At 56.1% G+C, this 15,346-nt stretch overlaps 6 protein-coding genes and 1 non-coding gene across 7 annotated transcripts; 3 read left to right on the forward strand and 4 right to left on the reverse strand.

Moving 5' to 3' along the window:
* Positions 1-1,874: 1,874 nt before the first annotated feature.
* On the forward strand, positions 1,875-3,556 carry BBK36DRAFT_1112782 (phospho protein phosphatase PPZ; the record flags this gene model as incomplete). The annotated part of the gene is made up of 3 exons (XM_024889838.1): positions 1,875-3,257; positions 3,321-3,473; positions 3,527-3,556. 3 exons carry the CDS (start codon positions 1,875-1,877, stop codon positions 3,554-3,556), a joined length of 1,566 nt encoding a protein of 521 aa, XP_024752170.1.
* A 1,059-nt stretch (positions 3,557-4,615) lies between these two features.
* On the forward strand, positions 4,616-4,936 carry BBK36DRAFT_2217 (hypothetical protein; the record flags this gene model as incomplete). Its single annotated transcript, XM_024897934.1, has 1 exon — positions 4,616-4,936. A coding segment is annotated over one exon (321 nt), but the record flags the coding sequence as incomplete, so codon positions are not given.
* A 24-nt stretch (positions 4,937-4,960) lies between these two features.
* Positions 4,961-5,818, forward strand: BBK36DRAFT_1166735 (hypothetical protein; the record flags this gene model as incomplete). Its single annotated transcript, XM_024894952.1, has 1 exon — positions 4,961-5,818. The coding sequence occupies one exon, from the start codon at positions 4,961-4,963 to the stop codon at positions 5,816-5,818; it is 858 nt and encodes a 285-aa protein (XP_024752172.1).
* Positions 5,819-6,018: 200 nt separating this feature from the next.
* On the reverse strand, positions 6,019-6,989 carry BBK36DRAFT_1192207 (ribosome recycling factor; the record flags this gene model as incomplete). The annotated part of the gene is made up of 2 exons (XM_024896755.1): positions 6,019-6,847; positions 6,925-6,989. 2 exons carry the CDS (start codon positions 6,987-6,989, stop codon positions 6,019-6,021), a joined length of 894 nt encoding a protein of 297 aa, XP_024752173.1.
* A 560-nt stretch (positions 6,990-7,549) lies between these two features.
* Positions 7,550-7,630, reverse strand: BBK36DRAFT_t52. The gene has a single exon. It is a non-coding gene; the product is annotated as a tRNA-Val (tRNA).
* A 337-nt stretch (positions 7,631-7,967) lies between these two features.
* BBK36DRAFT_168147 (succinate-semialdehyde dehydrogenase NADP+) lies at positions 7,968-10,084 on the reverse strand. Its single transcript, XM_024897796.1, is given in 8 exon segments — positions 7,968-8,029; positions 8,041-9,055; positions 9,137-9,506; positions 9,613-9,703; positions 9,767-9,883; positions 9,911-9,935; positions 9,964-9,977; positions 10,004-10,084. 4 exon segments carry the CDS (start codon positions 9,863-9,865, stop codon positions 8,041-8,043), a joined length of 1,575 nt encoding a protein of 524 aa, XP_024752174.1. The 5' UTR covers positions 9,866-9,883; positions 9,911-9,935; positions 9,964-9,977; positions 10,004-10,084; the 3' UTR covers positions 7,968-8,029.
* Positions 10,085-10,701: 617 nt separating this feature from the next.
* BBK36DRAFT_1166738 (hypothetical protein) lies at positions 10,702-11,666 on the reverse strand (the record flags this gene model as incomplete). Its single annotated transcript, XM_024894953.1, has 3 exons — positions 10,702-10,954; positions 11,020-11,316; positions 11,383-11,666. 3 exons carry the CDS (start codon positions 11,664-11,666, stop codon positions 10,702-10,704), a joined length of 834 nt encoding a protein of 277 aa, XP_024752175.1.
* Positions 11,667-15,346: the final 3,680 nt, after the last annotated feature.

The raw sequence follows: 15,346 nt of genomic DNA on the forward strand, positions 1-15,346 counted from the left end.
TCGGCCATCAGTGCAAGCACCGTAGCATTCGCTTCCTCCATCGACTGCGAACAAGCTCAAGCCAAGAAATCCGGATCGAAGAGCCAAACCTCCACCAGCCCTCCATCAGCGGATCGCGCCCCACCGGCCCAGTCAGAGCCCGATACGCACGGTAGCATTTTGATCCTATCCTGTCGATTCTCCCCCTCCTGCCGTGAGCTTTTCTCTTCGTTCTTTTTCTTTTCATTCTTTTCATTCTTCCCTTCTACAAGCAGAGCTCGTAAAGGCCTTGCAGAGAAAGAAGAAAAAATTACATAAGATTTGTTGGCGAAACAGGCGTTTACCCCCACCCGACGGCCAGCGTCTTGCTCATCTATATTATCTGCAATACTGCAATACGATACTGCAGGCACAGAACTGCCCACGAAATACCACTACAAATCATCGGCTGTTGATGCCTATTGTCTGCTTCACGGCGCCATAAACCCGGCTCTCGTCCTGCCCAGCTAGTTCACGCCCGGCGGCGTTAGCACGTATTTACAGCCGCCGCCATCAGCTTTTGCCGAGATAGGAGCTCCGAGCGAGCATCGCCACCCGGGCCCGTACATCTGCCTGCTCTGCTGCTACGAGTACTAAGCTGAGGTGCCCATTCCGAACTATTTGACGTATGTTGCAGCTTCTGTTTCCTCTCTCCCCTCCATCTCCTCATCTCCATCCATCATCCATCTTGTCGCACTCCAAGCAAGACATCGTCTGCCGCCGTCCCGAGACCTTGGCTGCCCCTACGCACGTCCGATCCATGTCTTGGAGGACGTAAGGCCCTGTCTCGAGCTGGCGCAGGATCTGCAAGGTACCCTTTCCTGCCAATTCCATCGTCTTCTGCCTTTCATTTCTGTTTCTGCCCTTTCGCGAGTCACCAAGCAGGCGGACGACTGATCAAAGCGTGCTGCCTCGTTCCTGTCGTCGTCTTCTGCCTGGCCCGCGACTCAACCTGCCGCAGGGCTGTGCTGTTGGCCTGTTCCGCCATAGCCGTGCTGCTTCAGTCCAGGTTGTTATCTATCAAGGCTCCGGCTACAAGTACCTAGCCCAGGTCCTTGGCCATCGTCCCATTGCCCAATCCCCAGCACCCTCTGGCTCCTACTACTACTAGTAGTACTATCGAAATACACCCCGCCCATGCGCCCTGCTGCAGTTCTGCGGATGCAGCAGAAACACCCACACACACGCATACGCATACAAGTCCACGCTTGCTCCGGATCGGCCGCGCTGACTCCCGCCGTCCAGAATTTTTTTCCACCTTGCCTTCTCCTCCCCTTGTACGGCCGAGACCACCTTCGCATCTCCACCATTTGCATCACCCCCCGGCCTGACCTTTCGCTGTTCCTGAGCCGGAGCGCAGTTTCCAGAGCTGCCGGTCTCGACCCAGAGTCACGAGCCACGACCACGACGTCATCCGCAGAGCTCCGGTAAGCTCTCTCAAGCTGGCCTGTCTTCCTAGGCGCTCGCCTAAGACAACCAAAACGGACGCTCCAAGGAGCCAGCGGTCCTCTTTCTTTACCGACCTCGGTCGACGATTCCATCCTCCCTAAGACGGGCTGGGACTGCCGTTACTCACACCTTGACCTTTCCCGCCTCCCCCTAGACACTACGACCACACGACCAATTTTCGCCACGGGGACGCGCGAACTGCCGAAACGATAACAAATCCTCTGACGACGACCTGACGCCGGGGTCTGCCAGCGAGGCACACAGACCCGAGCTTTCCCCCCAGTCTCGCGACTCTCCCTCTCTCTACCGATTTTATTTTTCTCCCACTTGGCTGTCTGACAAGCACAGCCGACAAGCCCCTCCCACCGCGGGCTCTCTACACCTCACGCTCCCGCTCACAACCCATAATGGGCAACCAATCTTCCAAGGAGGGCGGCTCCTCTTCCAAGAACGGCTCCGGCTCCGGAGACGCTCTCCAGTCGTACCCTTCCTTCAGCAAGTCGGACACCAAGGACTCGACTCGGTCTTTTCGCGGGTTGCGGTCTAAAATCCCGGGGAGCGGCAAGACTGACAGCCCGAGGAACTCCATCGTGGGCAACGGCGACGCGGCCGATGCCGCCTCCGTTCGCTCGGGCAAGAGTGGCCGCTCCAGCATCTCGCGTTCCGGCCGCAGCAGCGATACGATCCCGCTGAGGGGAAACTCGGTCGATCTGTCGTCGGACCCGCCCTCGCACGAGGACGGGGACGGTCAGATACCGCCGCCGTCGCCCGTCTCCGAATCGGTCAAGAGCGGCACCCACGATGTAAGCGCCGCGCAAGCCTCGGGCGAGGTCGACCACGTCTCCGACCAGCCGCCCTCGGCCAACGCCAGCCTCAACACGCATCTGCTGTCCCCGGGCCAGTCCATCCTGGTGAAGCGCGAAGATGCCCCCGTCAAGAAGCCGCCAAAGAAGCCAAAGAATGATACCATGGGCATGGACGAGATCAAGGAGATGGACCTTGACGATTACATCAAGCGCCTCCTCGACGCTGGATACGCCGGCAAGGTCACCAAGAGTGTATGCCTTAAGAATGCGGAGATCATGGCCATCTGTGCGCGGGTGCGAGAGGTGTTCCTGGCCCAGCCCGCCCTGCTGGAGCTCGACGCCCCGGTCAAGATTGTCGGCGACGTCCATGGCCAATATACCGACCTCATCCGCATGTTCGAGATGTGCGGCTTCCCCCCCACGTCCAACTACCTCTTCCTCGGAGACTACGTCGACAGAGGCAAGCAGTCCCTCGAGACGATTCTGCTGCTGCTCTGCTACAAGCTCAAGTTTCCCGAGAACTTCTTCCTGCTGCGAGGCAACCACGAGTGCGCCAACGTGACCCGAGTCTATGGCTTCTATGACGAATGCAAGCGACGGTGCAACATCAAGATCTGGAAGACGTTCATCGACTGCTTCAACACGCTTCCCATCGCCGCCATTGTTGCCGGCAAGATCTTTTGCGTCCACGGAGGCCTGTCGCCCGCGCTGAGCCACATGGACGACATTCGCAACATTGCTCGCCCTACCGACGTTCCCGACTATGGGCTGCTCAACGATCTTCTCTGGGCCGACCCGGCCGATATGGAGCAAGATTGGGAAGCCAACGAGCGAGGTGTGAGTTACTGCTTCGGAAAACGGGTCATTACCGATTTCCTGGCCACGCACGACTTTGACCTGGTCTGCCGCGCCCACATGGTGGTGGAAGACGGCTACGAGTTCTTCAACGACCGAGTTCTGGTGACCGTTTTCAGTGCGCCAAATGTAAGTCTCGAGCATGCGCTCTGGCCTCTGCTGCCGTTGTCGTTTCTGACTAACAGCCGGCAGTATTGTGGTGAATTCGACAATTGGGGTGCCGTCATGTCCGTGTCGTCCGAGTTGCTATGCAGCTTCGAGCTTCTGAAGCCCCTCGACTCCAGCGCTCTCAAGAGCCACATCAAGAAGGGCCGCAGCAAACGCCAGCAGATGTTAAACAGTCCTGTGAGTGAGCTGTTGAACCGTCAAGTCGACTTGTTAGCTAACGATTGGGACAGCCTGCGAGTGTTATGCCACAGAGTGTCTAACCGCACGAGTTCCGAGAGACTGCGCCCGCGGGCCATCTCTCCATTTCCTTACTCTCCCCTCTCTGCGTCTCCTTCTCTTCGTGTCTCTGTTTCTTTTTTCATGGCAGAAAAACAGTTGGAAAAGAGAAGACTTGAGATTTGCCAGCAGACGGCGCCATCCATCCTTATACGATATCTCGAGAGGGGCTACGTGCCCATGTGATCAAGGATGGCGAGACAACACAGCATATGTGGCTGCCGCAGCCACGGGGTAACAACCGTGTCGTGCAGTCGGTTTGACTGGCTTTATCAGAGCAGCAAGACGTAATTGTCTGAGCCAAGGCCTGGAACGGTATCTTGGCACTGCGCCTTTGTTATTGGGCCTCACTCTCTATGGCCGGGCGGTTATCAACATCTTATCAGTTATTCTTTCTTCTTTTGTTTTCTTGCTCTTCTTGTCTTCTTCTCAATACAAATCGGCGCCACAGACATGGGATAGTGTATGGGTTGGTGTATGAGTCGTGTAAGCAAGGGAGGTCTGGAGGTCTACATTCACAGGACCTGGGAAGCGTTGACTGCGGCCTCATACAAGATGGGCTCGCGCTGGAAGCTTTCGCAGCATCATTTACGGCGTTGGACGATGTGCTTCCCACTCAGGCTAGCTTGGAGTAGAAGCTCTATGGGAATATCCTCAAGGAAGAAAAGCGACAAAAACAAGGGAATGGAGAAGACAAGGTCCAAATGTGTGACGACGCTCGTGTGACTCAGCCTGTGATGGTGCTCGGGATTCTATTCCATCGATATAGTATCGTAATATCTGAACGTTGTCTTGTCTATGCCAATCAAGACTGTAGCGATAAAACAACTCCAATGCCATATGAATTTGAGATGCTTATTGATATTATTTAATCGCCTTATTACTTGTGCTCCTCGCTGTATTAATGGGAGCGGCTTTGAAGCGTCCTTGAGCGCTTAGTCATCACACGACAGAAATTTGGATTCTTCGCATCCCGTCCATCATCCCACTTTTCCACAACGACACAGACTCCCAAACCACCACCAAAACCCACACAGCCAGCCATGAGCTCTCAGACACTCCGCTCGGTGTACCGGGCGAGGCCAGAGCTGGCGCAGGCCGGACAAGCCCTGAGAGGCTACTTCCGCCACTTCTCCACGACGCAATCGCAACTCGACGAGGCTTCTTCTTCCCCTCCGACCAACAACAGCGGCAGCGGCAGCGGCAGCGGAAATGCCAGGCCTACCACGGCTCGACAGCGGACCCGGGCGGCGGTCAGCGAGATCAATGCCCTCGTCAAGGACCGGAACAGCAGTGCTCAGGAGTCACGGAAACCAACGAATGCGGCGGACGGCTCGCAGGCGCAGCAGCCCAGGGTCATTGATGTGCGGAGTCTGCCCAGAGGAGGGATGCTGAGGGGGCGGGGTGGGCTGCGAGGACGAGGGCGAGGCGGTGCTGCTGCAGGTGGTGCTCCTCGTGCTGCTTCGCCGAGCGGGAATCGGTTCGCGGGCGCCGCGAGGGGACGGGGCGGCTCTGCGCAGGGCGGCGGCCGAGGGGGCGGCGGCGGCGGACGGGGCAGAACGGCGACGACGAAGAAGCCAGATGGCGAGGCCGGCGACAGCAAGGCCGGCGCCGCGGGGCCGAGGGGCAAGCGGCAGGATCCGTTTGAGAGGATGGATCCGCAGGAGCAGCAGTTTGACGACGCGGCGCGGTTCGGCACGAGGACCGAGTACAAGCCGTCGCTGAGCAAGGAGGACCTGGCGGCGTTTGTGCCGGCGGCGCCGTCGTCGACGCCGGAGGCCCGGCTGGCGGCCGTCATGGAGGACCTGGCCGTGCTCGGCGCGCGGGGGGACCCCGTCGGCGTGCCGCAGAACCTGCAGGCCAAGAGCTACGCGGCCGAGGTGGAGGGCAACGGCGGGGTGCGCTTCTTTGCCGACGGCAAGGCGCGCGAGGCGGCGGAGCGGTACCTGCAGGAGCAGAGGCGGGAGAGGCTGCTCGCCGAGGGCAAGGCCGAGGAGGAGATGCCGCGCGAGCCCATCATCCGGGACGCGGAGGAGGCCGTGCGCAAGGTCGTCGTGGATCACGCGGTGCAGGGCAAGCACGAGGCGCCCAAGTTTGCGACGGACCCGGTGGGCATCGCGAGGGCGTGGCATTTGCGGGCCGGGACGTACACGCAGCGGGATGTGGAGAGGTTTGAGAAGAAGCTGGTGTCGTTGTTGGCGGTTGGTGGGAAGGGGGCTGTGAAGAGCCAGGCGAAGGCGTCGTAAAGGGGGTTGGGAAACGCGAGGTTTAAGGGGGGGTTATTATCTTGTACGAGTAAAAAATAAGGATGGTATAAAGATACGGATTCGTTTGATATGGAAAACGTTATGATATTTGAGATTTAAGTAAATGCATTATATACAAAGTGAACAACATGGTATCTGAAAAAGCAGTACCACATATATCAAATTTGAAAACTCGTCCTCTACCTTCGATCAAGCTGCTTGATCACCTGCGCCTCCTCGCCATCGATCTCCTTCATCTTCTTATCCTGCACCTTCTGCAGCTCCTTGTCCGCCTTCCTCACCACGTCCGGCAGCACGGTCCCGTTCTTCTTCCACTCCTTGAGGGCCTTCTCGTGCTTGGTGCGCGCCTGCCGCACGCGCTCCCTCCACGCCTGGCAGGCCTCCTTGACGCGCCGCACGAGGTCCTCCTTGCGCTCCATCTCGACGCGCAGCAGCAGCTCGAGCTCGTTGTCCTCGGAGCGCTGGGGCTGCTGGTTGAAGTCCTTGCTGGCCTGGACGGCGGACATGATGGGCTTGATGTACTCGCGCTCGTTGACGAGCAGGGAGATGATCCTCCCCGAGCGGGGCACGATCTGGGCGAGCTCGCGCAGCGGGAAGGTCGCCTTGGCGTGGTGCTCGGGGTCGTCGGGGGACTTTACCGTCACGGGGAGGGCGCCGAGGACGTCGGGGTTGAAGCGGCCGCCGTGGAGGACGGCCTGAAGCTGGGCCTTGAAGTGGGCGTCTATGGTGGCGTAGGCGGCGAGGACGGAGGAGAAGTCGAGGGGGTCTTCGGGGTTAGGCTGCGGGCTGTTGTTGTTGCTGCTCTTGTCGGCCTTGGGGGAGGATGGTGGTGTTGAGGAGGATGGTGAGTGGGAGTGGGATGGGCTGTTGCTCGCGGGGGCGATTTTGCGCTTTTTGAGGAGGCTTGCTGAGGTGTTGAATGAGCGGGCGGAGGATGGGGTGGAAGAAATTCGTGTGAGGGTCGTCAATGAGGCGGTCGTCGGAGGAGAGAGGCTGGCGAGGTGCCGGCTGTGATTGTTTCCATGTATGTTAGTACTATCTTGTGAGTTTGGGACAATTGGGGTGCTATAGATGGTTGTTTCTACCCTTCCGCTTGCGCGATGAGGCGCATGCCATGGCTGATGAGGCTGCTGGAGCGAGGCAATGCCATGATGAGTGATGGAGTTTGGGGTGGAATTGGGTTGTTGTCGAGTCTTGGGTGGTTGATGCTTGTACGTTTCTGTTAAGAGCTTGCAGAAGCTTCCATGCGGGAGGTGGGGGTGACGTACCTGTACCTGGTGGGCTGATAAGATAAAACGATGCTTGGTGCAAGCCAGAGCAACGGCAAAACAGCTTTGGGGAACGAATGACTTCCCTGGAGGAGTTTGAATAAGGTCTATTTCGGATATATATACAATCATCATTCCCAAAATGCTTCCTATACTCACTGAAGCAGATCTCCAATTAGGTTCTAGCCATACAATAGACAGATGTCCTCGACCGTGGCACATTCTGAATGAAGTTCAAGTTACATACAAGCTCTCTTCTAACCCCGCCCATACTTCTCTCGAGCAACCGCAAACCGCACAGCCAGTTACATAGATATCAATTACACCGCGACCGTCCTCTTCGCTCTCAGAACTTTACACGAGGAGAGTCCAAAAGCTTCAAGATGAGTGAAACTGCACAAAGAAAAAAAAAAAGAGATGCTTTTCCAGCAAAAGAAGGAAATGACCATGGCAGGGTTCGAACCTGCGACCTTTCGCGTTATTGCATGTAAGGCGACTGCGCTAGCCACTGCGCCACATAGTCTGTGTCGTGTGACTGGTATTGTGGAGCTTGTCTGCTAAAGAAGCCTATAGACCTTTGTAGTAGCTACTACCTAGTAGTCGCTTGCAATAATTCGAAGCCTTTTTGAGATGCCGTCTTTGCTGTATGGGTGAATGAGAGCGTAGGCAGAGATTGAGTTGGGCAGAGCAAGATGTGATCCCGAGTATTGGCCCTTTTGGCATTCTGGTATAGCGTGGTTGCTATTCGCTGGACTGAAACCGCCGTCTTAACCGAAAGGCGCTCTACGTATATCATGATGGCGGGAAGAAGACTCATATCATACAACCCAGATTCTGGTTCAAGTCAACATCTAGGTATATATGTACAGTCTCATTATTTTGATTTCATCATGTCAAAAACAACGCTAATCTACTCTTACAATCATCCCACATTTAGCTCTGCAGAGGCTTGCCCATGCCGCCGTAGGTAATCATCTTGGTGACCTGGTACTCTGCAATACCATACTTTGACCCCTCCCTGCCGAAGCCGCTCTCCTTGACACCACCAAACGGCGCCGCCGGGTCGGAGATGATGCCCGTGTTGACACCAATCATGCCAACCTCCAGAGCCTCGGCAACTCGGTGTACCCGCTCGAGGTCGCGGGAGCAGAAGTAGCCAGCGAGGCCGACCTCGGAGTTGTTGGCCAGCGCAACGACCTCGGCCTCCGTCTTGAACGGGAAGAGACCGGCAACGGGGCCAAACGTCTCCTCAGAGGCGAGCTGCATGTCCGCCGTCATGTCGCGCAGGACGGTGAGGTCGAAGAAGTTGGAGCCAATGTCGGGCAGCTTCTGGCCGCCGACGAGGAGCTTTGCGCCCTTCTTGATGGCGTCCTGGACGTGGGCGTCGACCTTGGAGACGGCGCGGTCGTGGATCAGCGGGCCGTGGGTGGTGCCCTCGGCGAAACCGTTGCCGACCTTGAAGGACTTGACCTTTTCGACAAACCTGTTCACAAAGGCCTCGTAGACGCCCTCCTGGACGTAGATTCGGTTGGCGCACACGCAGGTCTGGCCCGAGGAGCGGAACTTGGACGTGATGGCCGCCGTCACGGCTACGTCAATGTCTGCGTCGTCAAAGACGATAAAGGGAGAGTTTCCACCGAGCTCCAAGGACAACTTCTTGAGCGTGCCGGATGACTGCTTCATCAACAGCTTGCCGACGGTCGTGGAGCCGGTGAAGGAAACCTTCTTGATGGTGGGATGCGTCGTCAGCTGCTCGCCAATGGCAATGGTGTTGTCCAGCGTCGTCACGATGTTGACAACGCCCTTGGGGATGCCCGCGCGGTGAGCCAGCTCAGCCAGCGCCAGGGCCGTGAAGGGCGTCTCCCCGGGAGCCTTGCAGACGACGGTGCAGCCAGCAGCCAGAGCTGGGCCAATCTTTCGCGTGATCATGGCGGCGGGGAAGTTCCATCTGCATTCGGACTGCGTTAGCAAAACAGGTACACAGAAACATGATGCCCATAAAGGCGAGTTGCCGGGTTGGTCCACGTACGGAGTAATCAAGCCGCAGACACCAACAGGCTCCTTGATAGTCCACACCCGGTTTCCAGGCACGGTGGCAGGGATGACATCGCCATATGTGCGCGGCGCCTCCTCGCTGAACCACTCAAAGAAGTTGGCGGCATACGAAGCCTCGCCCCTGGCATCCGCAATCGGCTTTCCGTTCTCCCAGGTGATGAGCTGGGCAATGTCCTCGGCGTTTTCCACCGCCAGGTCGTACCACTTGCGCAGCAGTTTGGCGCGCTCGCGGCCGGTCAGCGTGCGGAAGGACTTGAAGGCGTCGGCGGCGGCGGTGATGGCGGACTCGGTGTCGGCGGGCGTGAACTCGGGGGCTGTTCCGATCACTTCGCCGGTGGCAGGGTCTGGCGATGGAGGAAGACAGGCAAACAGTCAGTCATCGTTCGCTTTGGTAGCGGTAGAGAGACACAGCGATGGGAATTTGGCATCTGACGGTTGGTGGCGGCTTACCGTGAACCTTGAACGTCTTGCCCGACTTGGCGGCTACCCACTCGCCATTGACGTAGCAGACGTTCTGCTTCAGCAGGGACGGATCTCTGAGCTGTAGCATTGGGTTAGTCTTTTTTGTTGCAGTTGGTTCCGTAGACAAATTGCGCAAACTCACCTTGGGGGCCATGGTGGAAGCTCTTCTGACGAGGAGTGACGATATACCGGGAGCGAAGCGAAGAGCCGAGGGAGAAGCAAGTTTATGCAACAAAGCCATGAGGGACAGGAAAAAAAGAGGGGAGAAGAAGACCAACAAAAAAAAAGGAGGAACGAGTCAAGCTAATATATTTCGGCTTCACGATTTCTCAGACAGGAACCGGCAGCCTGGGCAATTGGAGTGGACGAATTGCTGTGGATTGGAAATGCGAAATGCGGAGGAATAGGCGCGCCTCAAACAAGACCGGCCCGGGTTCGAGAAGTGCGGTTGGAGGCGGGGGAAAACAAGAGGCTGTGACGTCCAACGGGGTGACACGGCGATGCGCAAACCGGTGACGTCCATGATTCAAGCAGTTGCAGGCGGGGTTTGAGGGGGGACACATTGCCGAGGGTTGCGATTTGCAGGGTTCGATCTCTAAAAGAGGGCCTGAGCCGGTGGAGTTGGAGTGCCTCCAGCGGGAATCTCCATTCTGTGGCCGTTTATTGCCTGTGTGCAGAGGCCGGGCCGGTCTGGATTGAGGCGATTCCGGGAACTGGGCCGGAACGGAAGAGCCCGTCTTGACTCGACTTGATTACTTACACCTCCCGACTCCGGATGGAATTAACAGCCAATTTAGATCTGAATTGTTCATCATATGTGGGTATATAGATCTGTTATATGTACAGGACAAAGGAGACAAGATAATCAAGAAAGGGGTGGCAGGCAGTTTCTGTAAGTGTGCCTCATCGCGGCCTCCAGGGCCTTTGCATCATTAACCACCGTTTTGCATGCATGCAAGCATGGAACGCCTTGCGCCGGTTTTCCCATCGGGCGAGCCCAACCCGCCCATTCATCAACAGGCATACATCAAGGGGACAAAAGAAAGTATGAAGGTACAAAGAAGAAGCGCATGGCTTTCAAGAGTACATCATGGCCTCGTGCTCCTGTCTTAGCGGGAGCTTGCGGTCGAGCGTGTGAAAGGCCTGCGTCCTGGGCGTGTAGGGCATGGCTCCCGATGCCCACTGCGTCTTGAGGCCGCTCATCTCCACGCTCTTGCCATCCTTGATGCTCGCCGCCTCGTCGTCCTCATCTTCGTCGGTGTCCAAGTTGTTGAGCGGGTTGGGCCACATGGCATAGAGCGAAAATCCGAGCATGATCAAGTAAGCGGTACTGAGAGAGAGAAGGAAAGTTAGCATGAAAATTGCAAATGCACTGGTGGACACTGGGCGACGTACAGCATGTACAGTGTGATGAAGAGCGAGGCCTGCGCAATCTTGCAGTTGGTAAGCTGCCCATACGGCTTGGCCATGTCGCAGCCATATCGAAAGTACCACGCTGCCGGCGCCGGATATCTCGGGTCGCTGTGGTCGGGGCCGACCTGGCCGTAGACGCTGACGGTGTAGAGCGCAACCAGGGCGATGCTGGCGACAGTGGACACGATGGGATACCAAATCCGCATGATGACGGCAATGAGCTTGGTGAGGAGGAAGAAGAGCGAGATGACGGAGATGGCGACATTGTAGTCGGTAAATCTGTTGAGCAGTCAGCACACGGATTTTCTTTGCTTTTATTCCTCTTTCTTCGCAGATACAACTGACGTTCTGGACCAGATGAGAGGCAGTTTTGGCTGAGGCACATGGTTGGCATAGGCGAAGAGGATGACGTCGGGGTTCGAGTTGAGGCGGTGGTCCCAGCCAATCTTCCACATGGCGGTTCGATAGAGGTCCGGCTGGGAGAGGCCGAAGATGGTGAGGATGGGCACGAGGCCGATGAATTCCACCAGCATCAGCCAGCGGATGGCCAGCCGCGGGACTCGGGGCCATTTGCGATGGAGGACGTGATAGGTCCACGGCCGGGAGCGAGTGTTGCTCAGGATGCCCATTTTGGTCGTCTTAAGGTCTATACGTCTTCTTCTCTCTTGCGTCGGTTGATGGAGAATGTTCCTATCTCTTGCTGGTCGACTCGGGTCGCTCGCGATACTGAATGGTCTGTCCGAAATCGGATCCTCCGGTCGTTGGTTGCATGTATCGTATGCAGGGAGCTCAGATTCGCGGCAGGCTCAGAGGCTCATGTCTGCAGACGCGCTCCGAACCCGATCGATCGATCCGCTGCGTCCGCGCCCAAGGTCTCTCTCAGCTCGTCTCTGAGTTGTCGTCGAGATGCAGCAGAGAAATGACGCCCGTGCTTCAGCTCCAGGCTGTCTGTCTCTTTTCTTCTGCCAAGATGAAATCGTCAAAGCCACTGCGGAAACACGCTCAGCTCCTGCAGTCGAAGTCGTCGCAAACTTGTCAAATCAAATCAGATCAAGATCGAATCCCCCATCCCTCCGCTGCTTTGAAGGGGGGATGCAGGCCGTTTAAAGGGCCCGTGAGAGGGAACCGGCGCCTCTTGGCTGCTGCCACTCGGTCCTTTCAGCGAACCACTGAGGCCACTGCTTGCACTGCTTGGACGGCAGCTCAGCGCTGCTCGCCGGGGGGGGAGGTGGGGAAGCACTTAGGGCTGGTCTCTGCAGGGTGCGGGCGCTTGAGCCTGTGATGGGCTGCACGGGCCCTGATTGGGCGGCTGGCGGGTGACAGGCAACCGGCCGGGCCAATCGCAGCGGCGGCTCTCCAGTTGTTTTAAGCGCCCACGATCGCAGATGCATGGCACGATTGGCGGCGCCGGGCCAATGAGGACGGCCGTGATGGGCGAATGCGACAGCGGTTGAGTGCCTTTTTTTTCCGTCAAGGTCTTTGACTGGGAGCGAGGAGAATATCGAAATGAGATGGATAGTTCGGCCGCAGGAGCTCGTGGTTTATGCGCCCGATCCCTTGCTGCTGGTGATGCCGAGCACGTTTCTTGCAGCAGCTATCGCCCGGCTCGGCATCCATCCGCAACATGTTGGTTCGGAGTTGTAGTACCACGGAGTACGAGTTAGCACAAGCACTTCTTCGTGTTCCATGGGTTCGCGCATCAACGCCCTCGAGTTCCTATTCGGTGACACGGCCAGATGGGTGGCGCCACTGGTGTGCCGGCGTGCGTCTTGGCCATTGGGCCTGTCTCTGGCTTTAAGCGGTGCCTGGGCGCCACCAATCTTACGGTCTGGGAGCCATCCTTTGCGGTGCTTTAAAGAGGGGAAATGCGAGCTGCGAGGAGCTTCGTTGTTGGTTCACACATGCATCCATAGCACTATCATCACTATCACTACCGTCTTTCAAGCCGCCATACAATACTACAAGCACCTCATGCCATGCAAGGGACCCAAATCCTCCCGTTCTTGTGCATCAACCTTCTTCGTAGCGTGGCGTGGACAAGACACTTTGCTCTGCCATCCCGGTGGAAGCCAGAGAGGGCTGAGTAAGCTGACTTGACCTCTTGCCTCTTGGCTTTGAGATGGCGACGCCTCTTCCGCTGTGGCATTTTGCTTCTCAAATCCAACACCACGCCTTTCCCCAATACTATGTAGTAGCAACAACTAATCAACTGCAGACAAGCTGCAAGACGGAATTGTGTGATAAGGGCCTCGAGACAGGCTTACAAGGGTGCTGTGCCATCTTCGTCTTTTCGGCCCCCACCTGTTTCTCCGCTCGGGATGGCACCCGGCCATCTCGCGCGGCAAGACGAGACAAAGAGTGTAGGCGAGAACCGCACTCAGCAGAGAGCACCATGCATGTACTCTTGGCTGTGGAGGAAATTTCGGATGAACAGCCTCTAGGGTTTGGACGGAGCACTGGAAGATACGTTGATTACGAAGTGTTGCAACAATTGGACGAGCGGTCCTTTATCGACGTTTGTCGATCTTGAAGCCACTCTTGAGCCGAGGAACACTCAAACACTCTTGCGATAGCCTTCTGAGGGTAAGGCCGGAAGTACTCGGCTACTAGCACTAATTGATATCAGAGCTCTGCAACGTCATGTTCTGCTGCTATCTGCGTTTGACTTGTAACAAACGTGTATGTTAAATGAGATGGACAAGAAGGTCTTATCCTGTTCAGGGTGTAGCACTCTCATAGTATGATGGGCATTGCCAATGCGTGCTTCTAGATGCTTTTAACTTGATGAAGGCCATTCCGGCGATGGAAAACGGTTCAGCGATGTCATTCAATATGGATTTCATGAAATGGCAGGATCTGCAAAGTACATAGAGAGTAGTCGGAGCAAAGCCTACGAGGGATAATGGCAAGAACGGGTATATTTTCGCCTTCAGGTACTAGAGGCACGTCATCTCTATTATTTCCTCGAGACAACCTGGACAAATTGCTCCCAGGCGTTTTGGAGGCGAACCCACCACGTGTCTGCAGTCAACATGAAGTCTCTGGTTTTCCTACGCAATTTGGTGCCATACCTGTATTCCGTTACCACATGAAATACATGAGGTATGATACCTAACAGGCAGTAGGTCATCACCGCCGGGCATGACGAGACGCATCAACTCTGAGAGGGCGAATACCTGCCGGGAGCAACTGATGTAATGAAACCATCACCTGGAGAGGCGCAATGCATTGCGCAGAAGCAGTTTTGTCAATAAGGACAACGCATGAAGACTACTCTTGCTTTTTCCGTATTGCATGCATGCCTGTGTGAAAAGGCCGACATGCCGTCATTTCCCCCAATTCAACCATGTTCCTACTTGTATCTCTCAACAAATGTCATGCAGCAAGACGCCCAGATCTTGCTCTACCGAGATGTCTTAGGCGAACCCTCTTTTTCCTGAACATTTCTTCTTTCTTTTCTTTTCTTTCCTTTTTTCCTTTCCCTGATATCCATTTTTTCCCCGGGTGGAGGGGGCGATGTTGGGGTGGATCTAGACCCTCCAGCTTCTCTTCAAATGGGAACAGCCATGCCAACCTTATGCCACCAAAAAGTACATGATCTGCGCAAGCTCGTGAATGCGCGAACGTTCATGTTAGTGGGTGTTCTTGAAGTCTCCAACAGGGTCTTCAACTAAGAGAAGAAAATGCAACCAAAGGAACAGCCTGGACTGGCCGGTGTCCTCGACCTCTCCTTCACTAAATCTTCCGCGTAACGCTTTTTTCTTCCCTTTTTGCCGCCCTAAAAACCCAGTTTTTTCATCCTCCGGCCCCTGTCCTTAGTCGGCGGCGCAAAAGAATTCTAGACCGGTCGATGGTGCAAGTCGAGGCCCAGCGTGACTCTGAATTTGCCTCGCGCTCAGAAATCAGAAAGGATTTTTTTTGCATTCAGCAGCAAGGATGGAGCAAGATACAATTGTACTTCTTACATACAGCTGTATGACGAGAACTGCGTGTGTACTTGTATAACCCTCACACATGGATATCGATGTTGCGGTTTGCGTGCTGTCTGTCTCTCTCTCTTGTGTGTAGCATCGGTCAACTTCCATAATACGGACAAGACAAACGACTTGTTGCAAATCTCTGTATGCTCGTACGAGTACGTCTGCTGGAGTCCACCACAGTTTGAGAACGTCCTCTATCTCGAACGCGAATCCCTGTTAGCAGGCGGCCTTGGAGGATGGGGATTACCCGAGGAGCTCCATCCTCGACCTCGCAAGGCGTAAGAAAGTTGGTCGAGACGCGACGGTGCGCATAGTCTTGATATGCACTA

The sequence above is a fragment of the Trichoderma citrinoviride genome, assembly GCF_003025115.1.
Source record: "Trichoderma citrinoviride strain TUCIM 6016 unplaced genomic scaffold BBK36scaffold_3, whole genome shotgun sequence".
In the NCBI taxonomy this organism is placed as follows: Eukaryota; Fungi; Ascomycota; class Sordariomycetes; order Hypocreales; family Hypocreaceae; genus Trichoderma; species Trichoderma citrinoviride.

Bases quoted from the DNA above. Each gene is read 5' to 3' on its own strand.
- BBK36DRAFT_168147 (XM_024897796.1), bottom strand. From the start codon at position 9,865: ATGGCTTTGTTGCATAAACTTGCTTCTCCCTCGGCTCTTCGCTTCGCT. The intron at 9,704-9,766 runs GTGAGTTTGCGC...CCAATGCTACAG, and splicing joins CTTCCACCATGGCCCCCAAG to CTCAGAGATCCGTCCCTGCT. The intron at 9,507-9,612 runs GTAAGCCGCCAC...CTCCATCGCCAG, and splicing joins CAAGACGTTCAAGGTTCACG to ACCCTGCCACCGGCGAAGTG.